General features: G+C 40.1%; 1 protein-coding gene across 2 annotated transcripts in view; it reads right to left on the reverse strand.

Annotated features, from left to right (window-relative positions):
* The window catches only part of LOC100882940 (uncharacterized), an 82,856-nt gene extending 63,520 nt beyond the window's left edge, over window positions 1-19,336 (reverse strand). Inside the window, exon 1 of one of the 2 annotated variants that reach the window (XM_012288200.2) lies at window positions 18,820-19,327. In XM_012288200.2, the coding sequence (XP_012143590.2) occupies window positions 18,820-18,856 (37 nt within the window). In that variant the 5' untranslated portion in view covers window positions 18,857-19,327. Of the gene's footprint in view, window positions 1-18,819 lie in introns of both variants that reach the window. The other variant, XM_012288206.2, reaches the window with a different exon arrangement.
* Between the last annotated feature and the right edge of the window lie 312 nt (window positions 19,337-19,648).

Here is a 19,648-nt window from a genome sequence, read left to right on the forward strand (position 1 = left end):
TCCCACGCCCCGAATTCCCTAGATTCCCAAATTCCCACGCCCCGAATTCCCTAGATTCCCAAATCTCTACGTCCCTAAATTCCCACGCCCCGAATTCCCTAGATTCCCAAATTCCCACGCTCCGAATTCCCTGGATTCCCAAATTCCCACGCCCCGAATTCCTTAAATTCCCAAATTCCCATGTCCCGAATTCCCTAGATTCCCAAATCTCTACGTCCCTAAATTCCCACGCCCCGAATTCCCTAGATTCCCAAACTCCCACGCCCCGAATTCCCTAAATTTCCAAATCTCTACCTCTCGAAATCCCTAAATTCCCAAATTCCCACGTCCCTAACTTCTGTCATCCCTAAATTCCTACAACCCCAAACTCTTATCACCCTAAATTTGTTGCACCCCAAATTCCTACGCCCCCAAGTTCTTACGTCCCCAAATTCCTAAAATACCAATACAGCCAGATATAACTAATCGAATCCCCAGGTCCCCAAACTGAAAATAATTATAAAAAAAAATTTCAGCAACCCACACAAGAGAAAGTAATATTATAATTCCTCAAACCTTGTTCTCCTCATAAAATATTAAATGTACCTCGCTCGAATATTAAATAAGCAATAATAATTATAATAAATTGAATAGTTGTTGTTCTTAACACGCAAGAGATATTCCGTTACAGATTTATCATTTTCGTAATTCCCAGAATTGTTGTCCCTGCGTAAATAATTGCATACACCGTTATGTTTGCAACCAAAGTAAAATAAAGCGGAGGAGAATTACCATTTTTAATTATAAACGCATTACAGCTACGGAAACGTTGAAATTTTCGTTAGCTACGTGCTTGTAATTTGTAATATCTCTGCACGGCATTCTTCAGGGTCCTCGTGTTTCCTTTGAATATAATTGCGCATTCTCGCCGATGAACATTCCGGAGTAAATATTTTGTTCGTATGACACTTTTAATTTTTAGGGAAACGAAAGTATGGCTGGACATTTTGGGGATGATCAGTTTAAAGTTTCGGTAATTAATTTTTAATTAGAAGTCAGATATCTGCTAACCTCTCCCAAATTCTAAAATTTAATGTTGGAGGATGATAAATATTGCAACGAAGATAAATAGTTTCTGTGTATGTGAAACATTTAAATATAACAATTTAAATATTTAAAAATTCGAAGATTCTCAAGTGAGATCTAAAATGAAAAAAAAACAAAGTTGAAACAAAGAAGATGAAGATTGCACTTAACGACGCCACTCAGAGTAATTCAAGCTAATAGTTACCGCACAGAAATAACTAAAATATAATTAGCAAATTTTGCTATAAATTCTGAAGATACTATCAGTGGACATAAAGTGCCCCACGTTCCCTCTTGATATTGCGATGGTTAATGAAGATGATCGTTAGCAGAGATCACAGAGCAGCGACAACGATTCCCGGCGTGCAATAACAGAGGAACGTCCGTGTTTGTCATCAATAGCAATCGCAAAAGGGTTTGAGGTTTCGCAATAGACCTGTCCGAAACAGATCCACTACTTTGGATTCAGTTCAGGGTACAACAAGCGAACGGCGCATAAACTGGGCGAAATGAATCTGACTGTAGATGGAAGCGGTACCTAATGTACCGTTGCTCTTGTTAACACATTTCGCTGCCATCTTGCTTTCTTTAATATTATTGTATATATGCATAATCAAGAAATTTCCATATCAAGAAGTTTGTAAGGGTTCAAGTCTTCAAAGTCTCAATCTTTATAATCTTAACTCTTGAAATTGATAAATTTTGGAATTCTAAAATTTGTACATTTCTAAGTCTTCAAATTTTAGGCTTGCAAAGTGAACAAATTTCCAGGTCATCAAATCGCCAAGTCTGTGAAGTCTGAAATCTACAAATTTCTAAATTCTAACCCTTCAAATTTCCAACTTCACAAATTTCAAGAGTACCCAATACTCGGATCCTCAAATTCCCATCTTTCCAAATTCCCAACTTCCCAAATTCCAACCCTCCAAATTCTCAAATTTTCAAATTCCAACCCTCCAAATTCTCAAATTTTCAAATTCTAACCCCCCAAATTCCAAACGCCCCAAATTCCAACCCTCCCAAATTCCCAACTTTCCAAATTCCAACCCCCCAAATTCTCAAATTTCCAAATTCCAACCCCCCAAATTCCCAACTTCCCAAATTCCAATCCTTCAAATTCTCAAATTTTCAAAGTCTAACCCCCCAAATTCCAACCCTCCAAATTCTCAAATTCCCAAATGCTAACCCCCCAAATTCCAACCCCCCCAAATTCCCAACTTCCAAAATTCCAACCCCCCAAATTCCCAACTTCCCAAATTCCAACCCCCCAAATTCTCAAATTCCCAAATTCTAACCCCCCAAATTCCCAACGTACCAAATTCCAACGCCCCAAATTCCAACCCCCCCAAATTCCCAACTTTCCAAATTCCAACCCCCCAAATTCTCAAATTTCCAAATTCCAACCCCCCAAATTCCCAACTTCCCAAATTCCAACGCCCCAAATTCTCAAATTTTCAAAGTCTAACCCCCCAAATTCCAACCCTCCAAATTCTCAAATTCCCAAATTCTAACCCCCCCAATTTCCAAACCCCCCAAATTCCCAACTCCTCAAATTCCAACCCCCCAAATTCCCAACTCCCCAAATTCCAACCCCCCAAATTCTCAAATTCCCAAATTCTAACCCCCCAAATTCCCAACGTAGCAAATTCCAACGCCCCAAATTCCAACCCCCCCAAATTCCCAACTTTCCAAATTCCAACCCCCCAAATTCCCAACGTCCCAAATTCCAACGCCCCAAATTCCAACCCCCCAAATTCCCAACTCCCCAAATTCCAACCCCCCAAATTCTCAAATTCTCAAATTCCCAAATTCCAACCCCCCAAATTCTCTAATTCCCAAATTCTAACCCCCCAAATTCTAACCCCCCAAATTCCAACCCCCCAAATTCTCAAATTCCTAAATTCTAACCCCCCAAATTCTCAACTCCCCAAATTCTAACCCCTCAAATTCCCAACTCCCCAAATTCTAACCCCCCAAATTCTCAAATTCCCAAATTCTAACCCCTCAAATTCCCAACTCCCAAAATTCCAACCCCCCAAATTCCAACCCCCCCAAATTCCAACCCCCCAAATTCCAACCCCCCAAATTCTAACCTACGACGCGTGGAAGTACACCTAAAAGAATACATCACGAGAAATAACTATTGCGTGAATTTACAGCGCAGGAAATTACGAGGCGTGAACTTACTGCGCTCAAAGCTATATCGCCTAAAATTACGTTCACACACATTTCACGTTTATACAAACAATCATTTTGTAGCGCTCTTGATAAGATTGGTTGTTGAAATTTTAAGAGGGACGCTTGGAAAACGTAGTCGAGTTTCATGCAATCGGGACGCACTTCCGTTCATTGAGAATTTAATGTTAAGTGTGTTCGTAGCTAATGCAACTCCCGTGCGAAACTTTCTGTTTTTATTCCGTGCTCGAACGGGCAGCAACAATTTTATATTTCATCCTCTTTAATAATCCTCTATTACTTAATCTTTCTTCATTTTCTATTTAATCTTCTTCAGCAGCTGCTATCAAGCAGTCTTATTGTTAACTTCGCAACTGCGATAATCAAACTAATGCACCTGAATTTCTTCCCCCACCGATTAAATCGAAGAAAAGTTTTTTCGAGAAGGTACTTTTTTTCGAAAAGTAATCGAATGGAATTTAGACCCGTCGATCAATCAAAAACAAATAAATCCATAATCATCGTAAATGGAAAGCAATTTTCTCCGCTGTCGAACTATCTGTTTAAAAGCGTAGAATTCTTTGCGACGTGTTTGGATCGGGATGTCCGAAGTAAAACAATCAACGAAAGAAAAACAGAGAAAATTGTCTGCAATGCGAGAAAATTAACAGTGTGAACTACAAATGGTAGGGGAAGGGCAGCGAAGTTTCAACTTTCGATATAAATTTCCTGTAAAAGTACAGAACTCTGTAAATACATTTCAATCGTTTATTGTCGGTGAAAGGGGAAGGAAATTGTCGTGGTGGATGAGTTCGTAGGAACGAACGACTCGGGAACAGCCGTGAAAAATGCGTTTAATCGCCGGAGGAATTTCGTTGGACGCGAGAACTCGATTAACGACGACCGCACGTATAAAGCCTGATCACGCAATAATTCTCGGTCTCACCCTTTCTGCTCGCCTGTGGATTTAAATACCATTAACGAGGTTTTACACTCGCGTGCAAGACTAGTTTTTTTAAGCGACGGTGACTTGGGAGTTGAGGTATAACTTCTTTTCTGGGGACTTTTGAGAAGGTGGATTTTTGGGGGGTTGGAATTTGGGGACTGTGGATTTGAGGGGTTAGAATTTGGAGATTTTGAGATTTTGGGGTGAGTTGTAATTCCATGTGACGGTATCTCCACGCGTTGTAATTCCACGTGACAGTATTTCCACGCGCCATAATTTCACGCGTAGTAATTCCACGCGTCGTATTTCCACGTATTGTAATTCTACGTGTAGTTATTCCACGCGTTGTAATTCCACGCAATAATATTTTCATGCGTTGTACTTCCATGAGTTGTAATTCCACGTGACGGTATTTCCACGCGTCATAATTTCACGCGTAGTAATTCCACGCGTCGTATTTCCATGTGGTGTAACTCCATATGTAGTTATTCCACGCGTTGTAATTCCACGCAATAGTACTTTCATGCGTTGTACTTCCATGAGTTGTAATTGCACGTGACGGTATTTCCACGTGTCATAATTTCACGTGTAGTAATTCCACGCGTCGTATTTCCACGTGGTGTAACTCCACATGTAGTTATTCCACGCGTTGTAATTCCACGCAATAATACTTTCATGCGTTGTACTTCCATGAGTTGTAATTCCACGTGACGGTATTTCCACGCGTCATAATTTCACGCGTAGTAATTCCACGCGTCGTATTTCCACGTGGTGCAACTCCACATGTAGTTATTCCACGCGTTGTAATTCCACGCAATAATACTTTCATGCGTTGTACTTCCATGAGTTGTAATTCCACGTGACGGTATTTCCACGCGTCATAATTTCACGCGTAGTAATTCCACGCGTCGTATTTCCACGTGGTGTAACTCCATATGTAGTTATTCCACGCGTTGTAATTCCACGCAATAATACTTTCATGCGTTGTACTTCCATGAATTGTAATTCCACGTGACGGTATCTCCACGCGCTGTAATTACACGTGACATTATCTCCACGCGTCATAATTTCACGCGTAGCAATTCCACGCGTCATATTTCCACGTACTGTAGCTCCACGCGTAGTTATCCCTCGCGTTGCAATTGCACCCACTAGTACTCTCACATATTGTATTTACATGTATTGCAATTTCACATGACAATACTTCCACATTCCACATCTCCACGCGTTATAATTCCACGCATTGCATTTTCACGCAACATAGTTTCACGCACCATATTCACACGCGTTGTACTTCCATGTAATACTATGTCCATGCATCATACTTTCACGCGTTGTAATTCCTCACAAGAACACTCTTATGCACTATATTGTCACATTATAATCCCACGTGTTGCATTTCCACGCGACATATTTCCACGCGCTGTAATTTCACGTTCCAATTTCATTGCATCTGCACGCGCTGCGTTTCCACGCAATGTAATCTCACATGTTACAGTCCCACGCATTGTATTTCTACGTAATGCAGTTCCATTTATTGTACTCCGTGTTGTTTTTCGACGCATTGTATCGACCACGTCCACCCCTTGCTACCCTTAAAACTGCAGACCTAAGCCCTCCCTAAATTCTCCAATCTTTTCAAAAACATAGATAAGCTACGAAATATCCTCCATATTTATCCTTCACGGAATGACCTCAAGTTTCCAATTTTAAATTGCAAATTTTGCAATTTTCTTGAGTCGTGGTGATGGTGAGATATGGTGTTCTTTATGAAAGGAAGAGATTAAGCTGTACATATACCATTTTACATTTCATCCCCTATTTATGTATCTCTTATATCTCGTTTTCAATTTAAAGTTTTACTGCTATTTGGTGTTATGTATCATCTCACTAGTTTTTGTAATTAATGCATTTTTGTCTTGTAGGAAATATAACAATTTTTGTTGTGTAATAAATTTTAAGAAGTGTCTGTTAACTAATGATGGTTCCATGTAACAATTTTTTAGGATTAATGTGCAATAAATAACAGTTCTGACAAGTAATAATTTTTAACAATTAACGAACAAGAAATTATAATTTATCGTAGAACAATTTTTTAAAATTAATGTGTAACAAATAACAATTTTGTCAAATAATAATTTCTAACAATTAACGAATAAATAAATTACAATTTTACCATGCAACAATTTTTAATAATTAATGTATGCCAAATAAGAATTCTGTCAAATAATAGTTTTTAACAATTAACAAATGAGAAATAACAATTTTATCATAGAACAATTTTTGAAGATTAATGTATAATAAATAACAATTCTGTCAAATAATAATTTTTAACAATGAACCAATAAGAAATTACAATTTTAACATGCAACAATTTTTAAAGATTAAATTATAACAAATAACAATTCTATGATGTACTAATTTTTAACAGACGAAAAAGAAGTTACAATTTCACGATTCAAAAATTAACAATAGACAAATAAAAATCCAGTATCGTAACAATTGCATCCGCAATTGCCCCAATTTCTCGAACACCTCCCCAAAAAAGTCTCAACAAAATTACTTTTAATTCAATAATCACAAAATTCGTTGTTCCCGCGATAGCGAAACGAATAACCGTGATGCTTCATCCGCCAGGGTGGGTCGCAACGGGTGTCAAAGGGGTTGCGCGATTAGATCCAATCATGCCTGCCCCACAGGTGTCCGAGTGGCCCAATTCCGTTCATAAAAGAAGGTAATTTGAACGTCGGGAAGCTTTCGCTGATCGGCCAACAACGCTTCCAATTCCAGCGTTGGAGAAAATCAAAAGAGGAAGGAATGGAAAATAGCACCGGGGGTTGAAAGCCGGATCGAAAGAGGGGGCATCGAATCGGGCCTCGGGAAATTAGGTTGTTAAGATTTAATCGGACACAGAGGCATTTTAAACGTCATACGAGGAGTAGGACACGAGGGGGTGGCCCGGGGGTGGTTCGCTCGGATTTAAATTGCAGCAACTTCCTTCAGCCACGCTCCAAGTCGCCGCGGCACGTTGTCCCAGCTAGATAACAGAGATCGTTAAGATTTCTGCCGGATTCCGTTCGCCGGAATTTCATTTGCGACCCCGTCTTGCCTTGTTCACCTTCGACCTGCCCTCGTAATTTCATCACCGATACCGGCTAACGTACCCTCCATCGCTATGATTCATGCACGTGTCACCTTAACCATCTAACCTGTTACCTTTATTGATTTCTTTTTGGTTCAAAGAACCAGGAGGATGGTTAGTGATTGAAGTTCATTTAGAGATAGCGGGTGTGGACGGAATTTGAATGAGTATCGTGCACGTCACCGTGTACTTTATGGGGTGATACTTTTATATACTTTCAAATTTTATTATTAAACTATTTGGACTTTTTAAATTTATGTAGAATGATAAATTTCAAATATTACATTTTTTGGAATTAGTAGGTACAAAATTGGAAATTGTAAAGATGACGCACAGGTGCGTCAGAAGTTACAATATTAAACTAGATAAGGGTAGTTGAAATGTTATGTCAATTTTGTATTTAGCAATTAGTTGTCAATATTATAATTGAACAAACTCGAAGTACATATTGAAAATTCCATCAAAATTGATCACAGTAGAAGTGACGCACCTGGTGCGTCACGAGACTCTTCACAAGAGTGCAAGGGGTTAAAAAGTTAGAAGTATTTATTCTGAAGGTTAGAAATGTTCAAACTTGAAAATCTACAAATTTTTATGCTTGTAAAGTATCAAAATTATAAAATTCAAATGAAGTTTCAAATTTTTAAGAAATTTTAGAAATCTTCAAACTCACATGATGAAGTTTAGACATGTTTGGCCAAAATCATTAAAATATTTGTTCAAAAATATTCAAGTTTATAAACTGTCCAATTTTGATGCTTATAAATCTTCAACTTACATGATGAAGATGATCAGACAGGTTTAATCAAAGCCATTAAATTATTTGTTAAAAAATGTTCAAATTTATAAACTGAACTAAATCTTCAAAATTATATGATGAAGATCAGACATGTTTGGTCAAAATCATTAAAATATTTGTTCAAAAATATTCAAGTTTATAAACTCTCCAATTTTGATGCTTATAAATCTTCAACTCACATGATGAAGATGATCAGACAGGTTTAATCAAAGCCATTAAATTATTTGTTAAAAAATGTTCAAATTTATAAACTGAACTAAATCTTCAAAATTATATGATGAAGATCAGACATGTTTGGTCAAAACCATTAAAATATTTGTTCAAAAATATTCAAATTTATAAACTGAACTAAATCTTCAAAATTATATGATGAAGATCAGACATGTTTGGTCAAAATCATTAAAATATTTGTTCAAAAATATTCAACTTTATAAACTGAACTAAATCATCAAAATTATATGATGAAGATCAGACATGTTTGGTCAAAATCATTAAAATATTTGTTAAAAAATGTTCAACTTTATAAACTGTCCAATTTTGATGCTTATAAATCTTCAACTTAGGTGACCAACATCAGTCATGTTTAAACTAAACCATCGAAATATTGGTTTAGAAATGTTCAATTCTATAAACAGTCAAAATATACAAAGATAGGAGTGAACAAATGTTTAAAAGTACATTAGCAGTAGTTCGGAAGCATCGGCAATTTAAAGAGTGAATAATTCATTGACGTCAAGAATCGACTAAACGTTCCGTTTATTTCGCAGGCGACATAGGATGCGCAAGGGTCAAATAGCGCTGTTCCGTTGTTAGTCGGTCGAGCACTTTAATAGTCGTCCGCTAATGAATTCGCCAGGGTTTTCTTAAACGGTCTGGCACACCCGCTGCCAATTGCATCGGCGATTAAATTACGACCGGACGTGCAAAGGTGAGGCACGGGGTCGCAAATGAAATTCCAAGAGTCTGCCAGAAATCTTAATTCTACGGAATTTTGTGCTTGGTCGTTCGTTGCGAAAGAGACGTTCGACAGTGTTTGGATGACGGAAGAAGGGCTGTTTCGTGAGCTACGAGGAAGCTGTGAATTTTCTGTAATTCTGAACAGTGGAGTTTCTTAACAAAAGAGGGCTGAAACGAGGGGTGAGTCGCGAGCAACCGAATTTAGTTTTCGGATGAGATGCTGCTTTCGGCGCTCGAAATGTTTTCACGTTACTTACACCTTATGCACCTTACATCTTACACGAATTATTATTACTAATTCACAATTTTATGATCTTCTGTAATGAAAAGATTTATCGGTGTTAATGTAAGTTACATCATAAGTTACAGCCCTGAGTTACATTAGATACGTATGGAAGTAGATACATGTGGAGATACAACGCATGAAACCACACATGAAAATACTATTGTGCAAATTTACAATTTTATCTTTTGTAATAAAAAGATTTATCGGTGTTAATGTAAGTTACATCATAAGTTACAGCCCTGAGTTACATTAGATACATATGGAAGCAGATACATGTGGAGATACAACGCATGAAACCACGCATGAAAATACTATTGTGAAAATTTACAATTTTATCTTTTGTAATAAAAAGATTTATCGGTGTTAATGTAAGTTACATCATAAGTTACAGCCCTGAGTTACATTAGATACATGTGGGAGTAGATACATGTGGAGATACAACACATGAAACCACACATGAAAATACTATTGTGCAAATTTACAATTTTATCTTTTGTAATAAAAAGATTTATCGGTATTAATGTAAGTTACATCATAAGTTACAGCCCTGAGTTACATTAGATACATGTGGAAGCAGATACATGTGGAGCTACAACGCATGAAACTACATATGAAAATACTATTGTGCAAATTTACAGTTTTATCTTTTGTAATAAAAAGATTTATCGGTGTTAATGTAAGTTACATCATAAGTTACAGTCCTGAGTTACATTAGATACATGTGGAAGTAGATACATGTGGAGATACAACGCATGAAACCACACATGAAAATACTATTATACAAAATTACACTGTAAACACTATCGCGCGGAATTACAGCATGTAAAATTATAGAGCGTGAAATTACGGCACATGGAAATAGTGCATCAAATTACGAAACATGAAATTACAAAGCGTGGACTTATGGAGCGTGGAATTACAACATTTGGAGATACTATTAGGTGGAATTACTAAACGTGAAATTGCGATGCATGGAATTACGACGCGTTGTAATATTATTGCGTGGTATTATGGCGCGTAGAGATACGATGATCTGAAATAATATTGCGTGGAATTATGTAGCATGGAAATATTAGTGCGTGGAATTATGGGGCATAGGAATACTATTACGTCGAATTATAATGCGTAGAATTACAAGACATGGAAATACCATTGCGATGAATTATTATAAATTAAATTACAAGGCATGGAAATACCATTGCGTGAAATTATGGTGCGTGGAGATACGGCGCACTGAGATATTATTGCGTGGAATTATAAAGCGTAGAAATTCTATCGCGTGGAATTATAATGTGTGAAAGTACCATTGCGTGGACTTACGGCGGGTGGAAATATTCTAGCGTGGAATTATGACGCGTAGAACTTCAACGCATTGCAATTCTATTGCATGGAATTATGGCGCGTGGAAATACGACGCGCTGAGATATTATCGCGTGGAATTATACTGCGTAGAAATTCTATTGCATGAAATTACGACGCGTGGAATTACGACGCATAGAAATACTATTGCGTAGAATTACGATGCATACAAATACTATTGCGTGGAATTACGACACGTGGAAATACTCTTGCATGGAATTATGGCGCGTAGAGATACCAATCGTGGGGTACTATTGCGTGGAATTACAACGCATGGAAATTCCATCGCATGGAATTACAACGCGTGAAATTACAACGCATGGAAATTCCATCGCATGGAATTACAGCGCGTGAAATTACAACGCATGGAAATTCCATCGCATGGAATTACAACGCGTGGAAATACAACGCATGGAAATTCCATCGCATGGAATTACAACGCATGAAATTACAACCCATGGAAATTCCATCGCATGGAATTGCAACGCGTGAAATTACAACCCATGGAAATTCCATCGCATGGAATTACAGCGCGTGAAATTACAACGCATGGAAATTCTATCACATGGAATTACAACGCGTGGAAATACATCGCATGGAAATTCCGTCGCATGGAATTATAACGCGTGAAATTACACCACATGGAAATTCCATCGCATGGAATTACAACGCGTGAAATTACAACGTATGGAAATTCCATCGCATGGAATTACAACGCGTGAAATTACAACCCATGGAAATTCCATCGCATGGAATTACAACGCGTGAAATTACACTACATGGAGTTACAACGCACGGAAATTCTATCGCGTGAAATTACAGCGCACGAAATTACAACGCAGGAAATTACGACCCACAGAAATTCCATTGCATCAAATTACACCCCAAACAAATACCATCACCCAGACTTACGCCCCACGAAAATACACATTGCGTAAAATTATAGCGCACATGAGATATGTCGCAGAATTACGACGCACGAAAATGCATTGCGTGCAATTATAGCGCATGTAGATATACCGCGAGACATTATCGTGGAATTAACCGTTAAAAATACTATCGTAGCACAACCCTTCCCCAACGAATTATCGACCATTATCTCAAACAGTAAATAATCGTGCATATCTGAAATCTGACCAAGAACGAGCAAACGGTGGTTCGATTGTCTTTAGATGACAAATAGCGGCGCAAATTAGGGAGATGTAGAATCGCGGAAGGATTACAGGGTTGAGAACACGTCGACAGAGGTCGTCGCGATAAATCTACTTGTTTTGTTAACGCTCGCAACAGCAGGAAGCATGGATTCAGAAGTAATTAAACGCGCCAGCACCCTCGTCGTATCTTTTTCTCTCTGTGTTTGCTCGGGGAGATTCTTTCGTTTGCGGTCGAGGGACAACATTTTCTCGGCCTAGCGGGTGTCGGGCGCGAAGAATTGCCGGTTGCGTAAGAAACGGCGAGCCCGTGAATAAATCGGGTCGCTTGCTCCAGAGAATTACTCCATATCCCGTATAAAGGGACGATCCGCATTTCAAGTGGCGACCCATTGAAACGGGGGGGCCGCTGGCAGCGCGACGGAACGTCGCATGAAAAATGACAATCGTAACACACCGGCTCCTCGTCGGAAGAAGCAGAAAGAAGCAGAAAAAAAAATGAAAGGAGAAGAGAAGAAAGAAAGAAATATCAACGACCGCGATACCAAACGAGGAAAAGAAAGAGCGGGGTAACGCAGGAAAGAGGAGAAAAGAAAGCCACGAGAGAGAAAAACGCAGGCGACGAAGTTGCGACACGCTCCAGCGGGACGACTTGCATTTTTCATGCGGTCGTGTAAGTGCATGTGTATCGGGGGATAGGATTTGAAGGAAGAGAGAAAAAAAGAGAAACATGCAAGAACGCACGAAACAAGAACGGAAAAAATAATAATAAAACGTAGCCGGAAAGGAGAGAGAACGACGGGAAGGGGTTGAAACAAAAAGAGCTAAGGAAAACAATCTCGCTGTGGTGTAGCGAACGATCGAGAGAATAGAAGAATAAAAGGAAAAAAGAAACAGAGAATGGGAGAAACGGAAAAAGAGGAAGGAAGGAGCGTTCGATGCTGGCGAAATCGCTACAATGGAATCGACAGCTCGACGCTGCGCGATCGTATTTCACGTTCGCGATCGACGAAAAGGGTTGCTCGTGAGCTACCCGATACACACGCCTGCAACCTAGTACGTGGAACCCGCTTGAGTGATGGATTCACCACTTCGAAACAATAAAAAAGGTTCATATAAAGATGTGTCTGATTCGATCTTGTTTTTCGGGGATCTCAGAACGAGGTCGCATAGAAATTCGATGAATCATGGAGCTGGAACTTTAGGGTGCGTTGGGTAACTCCTCGAGGTTATTATTGAGAGGTTGACTTAGGAATTCTTGGGGAGATTTATGGATTATCAAGTCTGTGGATCTTTAATTTCTGTGTTGTACATTTCTGAAACTTCAAATTCTCAAGTTTTGTCGTGTACGAAATTTGAATAACACAGAATACGAACTTTCTAGTTACTTAATATCTTCATATAAATTAAACCATTCAAATATATAAATTCTGAAACTTACAAACTTTCATACTTCCAAATTCTAACCCTTCAAATTCCCAGTCTCCAAATTCTGGACTTGCGAATCCCTAGTTTCAAAATTCTAACCCTCCCTATTCCAAATTCCCTAGTTTCCAAATTTGCTAGTTCCCAAATTCCCTAGTTCCAAATTCCCTAATTTCCAAATTCTCAAGTTCCCAAATTCCCTAATTTCCAAATTCTCAAGTTCCCAAATTCCCTAGTTTCCAAATTGCGTAGTTCCCAAATTCCCTAGTTCCAAAATTCCCTAATTTCCGAATTCCCTAGTTCCAAAATTTCGCAATTTCCAAATTCCCTAGTTCCAAAATTCCCCAATTTCCAAATTCTGAAGTTCCCGAATTTCCTAGTTTCCTAAATCTCAAGTTTCCAAATTCCCTAGTTCCAAAATTCCCTAATTTCCAAATTCTCAAGTTCCCAAATTCCCTAGTTCCAAAATTCCCTACTTCCCATATTCTCTAGTTCACAAATTCCCTAGTTCTAAATTCGCTAATTTCCAAATTCTCAAGTTTCCAAATTCCCTAGTTCCAAAACTCCCTAATTTCCAAATTCTCAAGTTCCCAAATTCCCTAGTTCCAAAATTCCCTACTTCCCATATTCTCTAGTTCACAAATTCCCTAGTTCTAAATTCCCTAATTTCCAAATTCTCAAGTTTCCAAATTCCCTAGTTCCAAAATTCCCTAATTTCCAAATTCTCAAGTTCCCAAATTCCCTAGTTTCCAAATTTCCTAGTTTCCAAATTCCCTAGTTCCAAAATTCCCTACTTCCCATATTCCCTAGTTCACAAATTCCCTAGTTCCAGATTCCCTAATTTCCAAATTCGCAAGTTCACAAATTCCTTAGTTCCAAATTTCCCTAATTTCCAAATTCTCAAGTTCCCAAATTCTTTAATTCCCAAATTCCCTAGTTCCAAAATTTCCTAGTTTCCAAATTCCATAGTTCCAAAATTCCCAAGCTTCCAAATTTCTAAATCCTCTTATTTCAAAATCTCCAAATCCTCAAATTCCTACGTCCCCAAATTCCCTAATTCCCACATTCCCTAGTTCCCACATTCTCTTGTTCCTACATTCCCTAGTTCCCGCATTCCCTAGTCCTCAAATTCTCTAATCCCCAAATTCCCCAAATCCTCAAAATTCCAAAAAGTCCCAAATAATCGACCCATAACCTTCTCCAAAAGTGCAAAAATAATTGAGAAAAGCTCCCGCAATAAAACTGTCGATTGTATAACCTAACTCCGTATTGTGCAGAATAATTGATGAACGATATCCCGACAACCAGTCGCTTCGTACGAGCGACGTTTATGAAAAGTTTACGTAGTTATCTTCCGTAAACTTTAATCTTGAAATTGATACATCGCACATGCTACTTGATAACACTGTTATATAGAGAAATTGCAGCGGACACTTGATACCTCAGACTTTGACATTTGATGAATTGCAACTTAATATTTAACTCCTCTGTGGTGAAAAAAATGGTGGGCGATTTATTCTCTTGTTACTCAGGAATTTTGTAGAAAATTTATATTTATATCGTGGAACTTTTGGGATAACGCACATTATTATGCTAACTCAACGGAGCATACTGGGCCTGATTGTCTGTTGAATAATTACAACTACATATAGCGTGTCGTACCACATACGTCCGTTTTCACTGCGGTATTTTAACGTGTTAACAGGATGAATGTTACGAGGATTATTCGTAACCGGAGTTTCATATAATCATATAATTCAAGAGAAAAATAATTATTTTTAACTTTTTGTTTATGTTAAATTAATCGTGTGATGTCAAAATAGAATTGTATACCAAATAGAACATTTAGACACAAACTACCAAACCTGTCATTTGATTTATTCGGAGAATTTTTGTTTTAAATTACAAAATTTTTTAAGATGCTTTTATGTCGTCTATAATGATTTTCTTTCTCGATAAAGAATTAATGTAATTTCAAATGTAATTAACGTAGTTAATCTAGTTGATATGGTTAATATAATTAACTTCAAATTAAATGTGCTTGATAAGTTTCTAATTAAATTCAGATATGGAACAATTAAATTCTTAATAAATGCATCTGTATCGTCGTTCAAATTGAATATTTAAAAAACGAGCAGGAAAAGTAAACGCATTAGTGCTTTAATATCGGAACAAAGACACAGAGTGATAAATTATAAGATGACATTGAAAGATTAAGTGTCCGGGCTTGTAATTAATTATCAAGTGTCGTATTAGGTTAGAATGTTTTTAGCACAGCAGTCAACTAATTGTGTAGTAATGGACAGTATGTCACAGCGAAATACAATATGTGAAAAACACGACATACGATACGTGTAGAAATCCAATGTGTCGAAATGTAACGATTTGTACAGCCAATGGAAATGCAGCCACGTGGGAATACGACGCGTGCAAATATATTACATGAAAATTAGTAGGTACACATTTCACACGAATGTAACGTCCTCATTATATTATAGAATAAATGACGTTCTACACATACATAAATACATAAATGACGTTCGACATATTATAATATGTATACGATATCACATACGTTATATTCTATAACATATTTTATGATATAATACACATGGAACATAAAAGTTTTATTCGAATGGTAATAAAACTGGATGTCGTAAAACTCCCTTAACCCTACCTCGTAATTTTCGAATTAAAGTATGCCGTTTCACAATTATTTTCACCGACTTTCAAATGACGTAACATAATGAAACTTCGCACAAAGATATATTCGGCAACACCCTCGGATAAACAGAATTCTAGCTGTACCCGAACGAATTCATCTCTAAAGTGGCTGCTCCACGTTCAGCCCCTAGATGAGTTTGAGCGTTGGTGCGAACTCGTAAAACCGGAATAGATTCGATTAGGCGAGCCGGCTGATACGGTTTTTCCGCGTCGAGTTTCCTTGGTTGGCGGCCCCGGGGCGGAAAGAAAAAAACCGGCGAAAAATTCGATCAAGTGGCAATGAAATAAGGGAGAAGACGGGGAACAGGGTCAAAACGGGGATTTGTTGCAGCGTCGCGGGTGCTCGAGGCAGCGTTAACGTAATTATCCATTGACACAATTATTCGTCAAATTCATTAAATTTCCATTACGAGTAACGCTTGTCCGCGTTTTACGAGCCGCGATCGGTGGTGCAGTGACCCCCGGCGGTGCCAGCAGCAGCGTCTCGTCTGGCGAATCAACCCCTAGCGAGTTCAATGCTCCGATGGATAAGAATCCTCTCGATTCCGCTCGCCTCGTTGTGTCTTTGTCCCTCTGTTTATACACCATTCTGACCCCCTTCCCTCTCGTTCCATCTTCGGTGCACTATTTTCAACCCCCTCGAACGCCGCCCCGATGTTTTCACGTTCGGTGGAAAAGCGTGAAGTAATTTTTTCCTCGTCGCTCGATATCGTTGTTTGTCGACAGGATATTCGTTCGCAAACGTGTTCGCCAATCGAGCTGTTCAATTCGTATCGCCGAATAAATAGTTGCTAGGACAAATATTTTAACCGCTCGTTGACGATTCACCGCCGTATCATGGAAAACGATCTCGACATCCGACTTTCCGCAGTTCTCCACCCTCTTTCGTCCCTCGATCCGCGTGTTTTTTACACGCGTACGGTTCTTTCTCTCTTTTTTTTTTTCGTTCCTCTTTCACCCGTTTCCACCCTGCCCCCGTTGCAATTTTTTTTTAGCTTTCCTCCCCCTAAACAAAGAGTCGGTCGATACACACCCGGTCGCGGCACGTGAAGCGAGGCGAAATTACAAAATTTCGCGGAAACGTTGGACATTTTTCCGCCCCTCTTTCGTGCGTTCATTTGAATCGAACCCGACGAGGAAAAAAAATGATCGGATTTCGAGCCGCTGTCCATCGGAATTTCCGAGCACGTACGTCACGACAATCGCGTCCTCGGAAACTTCCCTGTGTCGTTTTAACGCCGGCCAGTCCCGTGACTCCTAATACGTCCGCGGATAAAAAATGCAAACCGTCGCAGCGACGATCTTCCGCGCACTCTGAATGAAGAGTTGAAGAGCTGAAGGGGGAAAAAAACAGTACCGACGACGTGCACACTGGAAATTAACCCGTGTTTCAATCCCCTCAAAGAGCCGGCCGCACGCTCTTTTCACTAAACAACCCCCGCGTCACTGGTGCGCGAAATCGTACTTAAAATTCATGCCTCTGATCTCGTGGATCCTTCCGTTCTCCGCTTCGCTCGAATCTTGCGCTATTAACACACTCGATAGTTGCTGCACCACCGTTGCAATATACCGAGACAGCAAATAACGTTACATCTTCGCGCCGCCTTCAACGCGTTACGTCTTCGTCACCATCTTGCCTCTCCGTTTACGTCCCAATGACTTTATCACCTGTCACAGATCACCTGTGGTCTTCTCACCTATTGTACTCTTCACAGCTCTCACGCACTACTGTTACTATTACAGAATTTCGAGCAAAAGTCAAACGTATATTAATTATTAAATTAATTTCTTCAACTGCACCATTTTTGTGTTTTCATACACTGAACATGGAGAACGTTTCAAGAGATTGCACGTATACGTTCCATCAAGATCGTTTCCATGGAATACGTTTTATGACCCAGGGAGAAAATGTTAAGATAAAAAGTGTACGATACTGAAGATCGCTTCCGACGTGTTTTATAGCACACGAAGCAAAAACCTAGTACGAATATTGTCCACTTACAATTTCAGTCGTTCCTTCCGAACATGCTGAAATCGAAAAACCCGAAGGTCACCGCTTCCGTGGAATGTGTTTTAGAACGCGTTCGGGACCGAAGTATCAAAGGACCGATTGTCGGACGAAAACAGAAAACCTGACGTGCACAACGCATCGCTCAGTTACAACCTCCAGATCGCTACGACAAATGCGTTTTAAAGCACGGTCGGGACCGGAAGTGCCGCAGGACGAGGATAGAAATCCAAAATACTCGTGTACAACACAATTTTATTACTGTGGAGCGCTCTGAAAAATGTTTTACTCGGGGTGTCGAGGAAATTCAAAAAATTGTGAAGGATCCACAAAATGTTTTAAAACACAAGGACGAGGAGGGCGAAAACTGGACAACACACTGTATCACAGATTTTCTGAGGGAGTTTTTAAACACGGTGGAGGGATGGGGAAGAGTACACTGTTTTACCACGAAGACCCGCTTGTTAGGGACGTTTCAACCACAGTTAAGGCATTAAAGGAGGTTCACTGTTCTACCATTCGCAAAGACCCACCGCAAGTTTTTCAAAGGACTCAGAGGACGTTAAAGGACGAAATGTGTACACTTGCAAGGGACGTGGAAACAGAGTGGATAGAGTTGTGGAGGAATGAGTAAAAAGTTGTGCAGTAGGATGTATAATGTCCGAGGGAAATTCGAAAGAGGCGGTATCCACGAGGGGGTTTAATCGGTACAGGACACGACACGTCGGGGCAACGTCCCTCGGAAGCCGTAGGCGCGTTTGTAAACGGGGAGTTTAACTCACCCAGGACGTGAACGAGCAGCAGGATTTTCAGTTCCATCGATGATCCTGTCGCGGCGTGTACACGCGTTCCTTAGAGTGTGTGCGTGGTGTCCTTCGGTACGTGGTGCGACGGCTGTGTGTGGTCGTAACGCGGCCGACGCGACGCGTCTGTTGGCATGTCGCCGTTCCAGTTCGGCTGGGGAACCCGTTCAGCGGTCCGGCTGCGTGTCCACGTCGACGCTGCTGCCCGACGACATGCCCCTTACATAATAGTAAACGACGTTCGCTCGCTCGACGGACGGTGTGCGCCTGAGGGCAGCGTGAACGCGAGATACCTCTAACCCCGGTGCGGTGTGTACGCGGTCTGCGGTGCCGGGTTCTCTTCTGTCGGCGCTCCCTCCTCCTACACCCTCCCCTGGTGGGGCTGACGCTTCGCGCAGAATCAATTTCCTTGCAAAACGACGTCGAGGAGCGGCGCGAGTACGAGCGTGCGCGCGCAATCCGCTCGGCGATCCTCTCCTGACCGGCCGGCCGTGTCCCGTCCCGTCTTTCAGGATCGCTCGCGTGTGCCGGTAAGCCGGAGACTGTGTCGGTGGAAATCTGGCCCACCGATAGATTCCGAGCAACCCCGAGCCGATAGGCCAACCGAGCCACCCTCGCCCCCACACGACGCGTCACCCTTGTCTCGAACGCCTGGATGTGTACGGGACGCGGACACCCCTCGAACACGCGAAACTCCGGACTGGGTATCGCGAACGTATTCTTGCCCGTTAGGCGAATCTATGCGATGTGTGCATTGTTCTCGGACATCGAGGGATAACGGTACGATTCATTTTGGGAAACGCTTGAT

The sequence above is a fragment of the Megachile rotundata genome, chromosome 2, assembly GCF_050947335.1.
Source record: "Megachile rotundata isolate GNS110a chromosome 2, iyMegRotu1, whole genome shotgun sequence".
Lineage (NCBI taxonomy): Eukaryota > Metazoa > Arthropoda > Insecta > Hymenoptera > Megachilidae > Megachile > Megachile rotundata.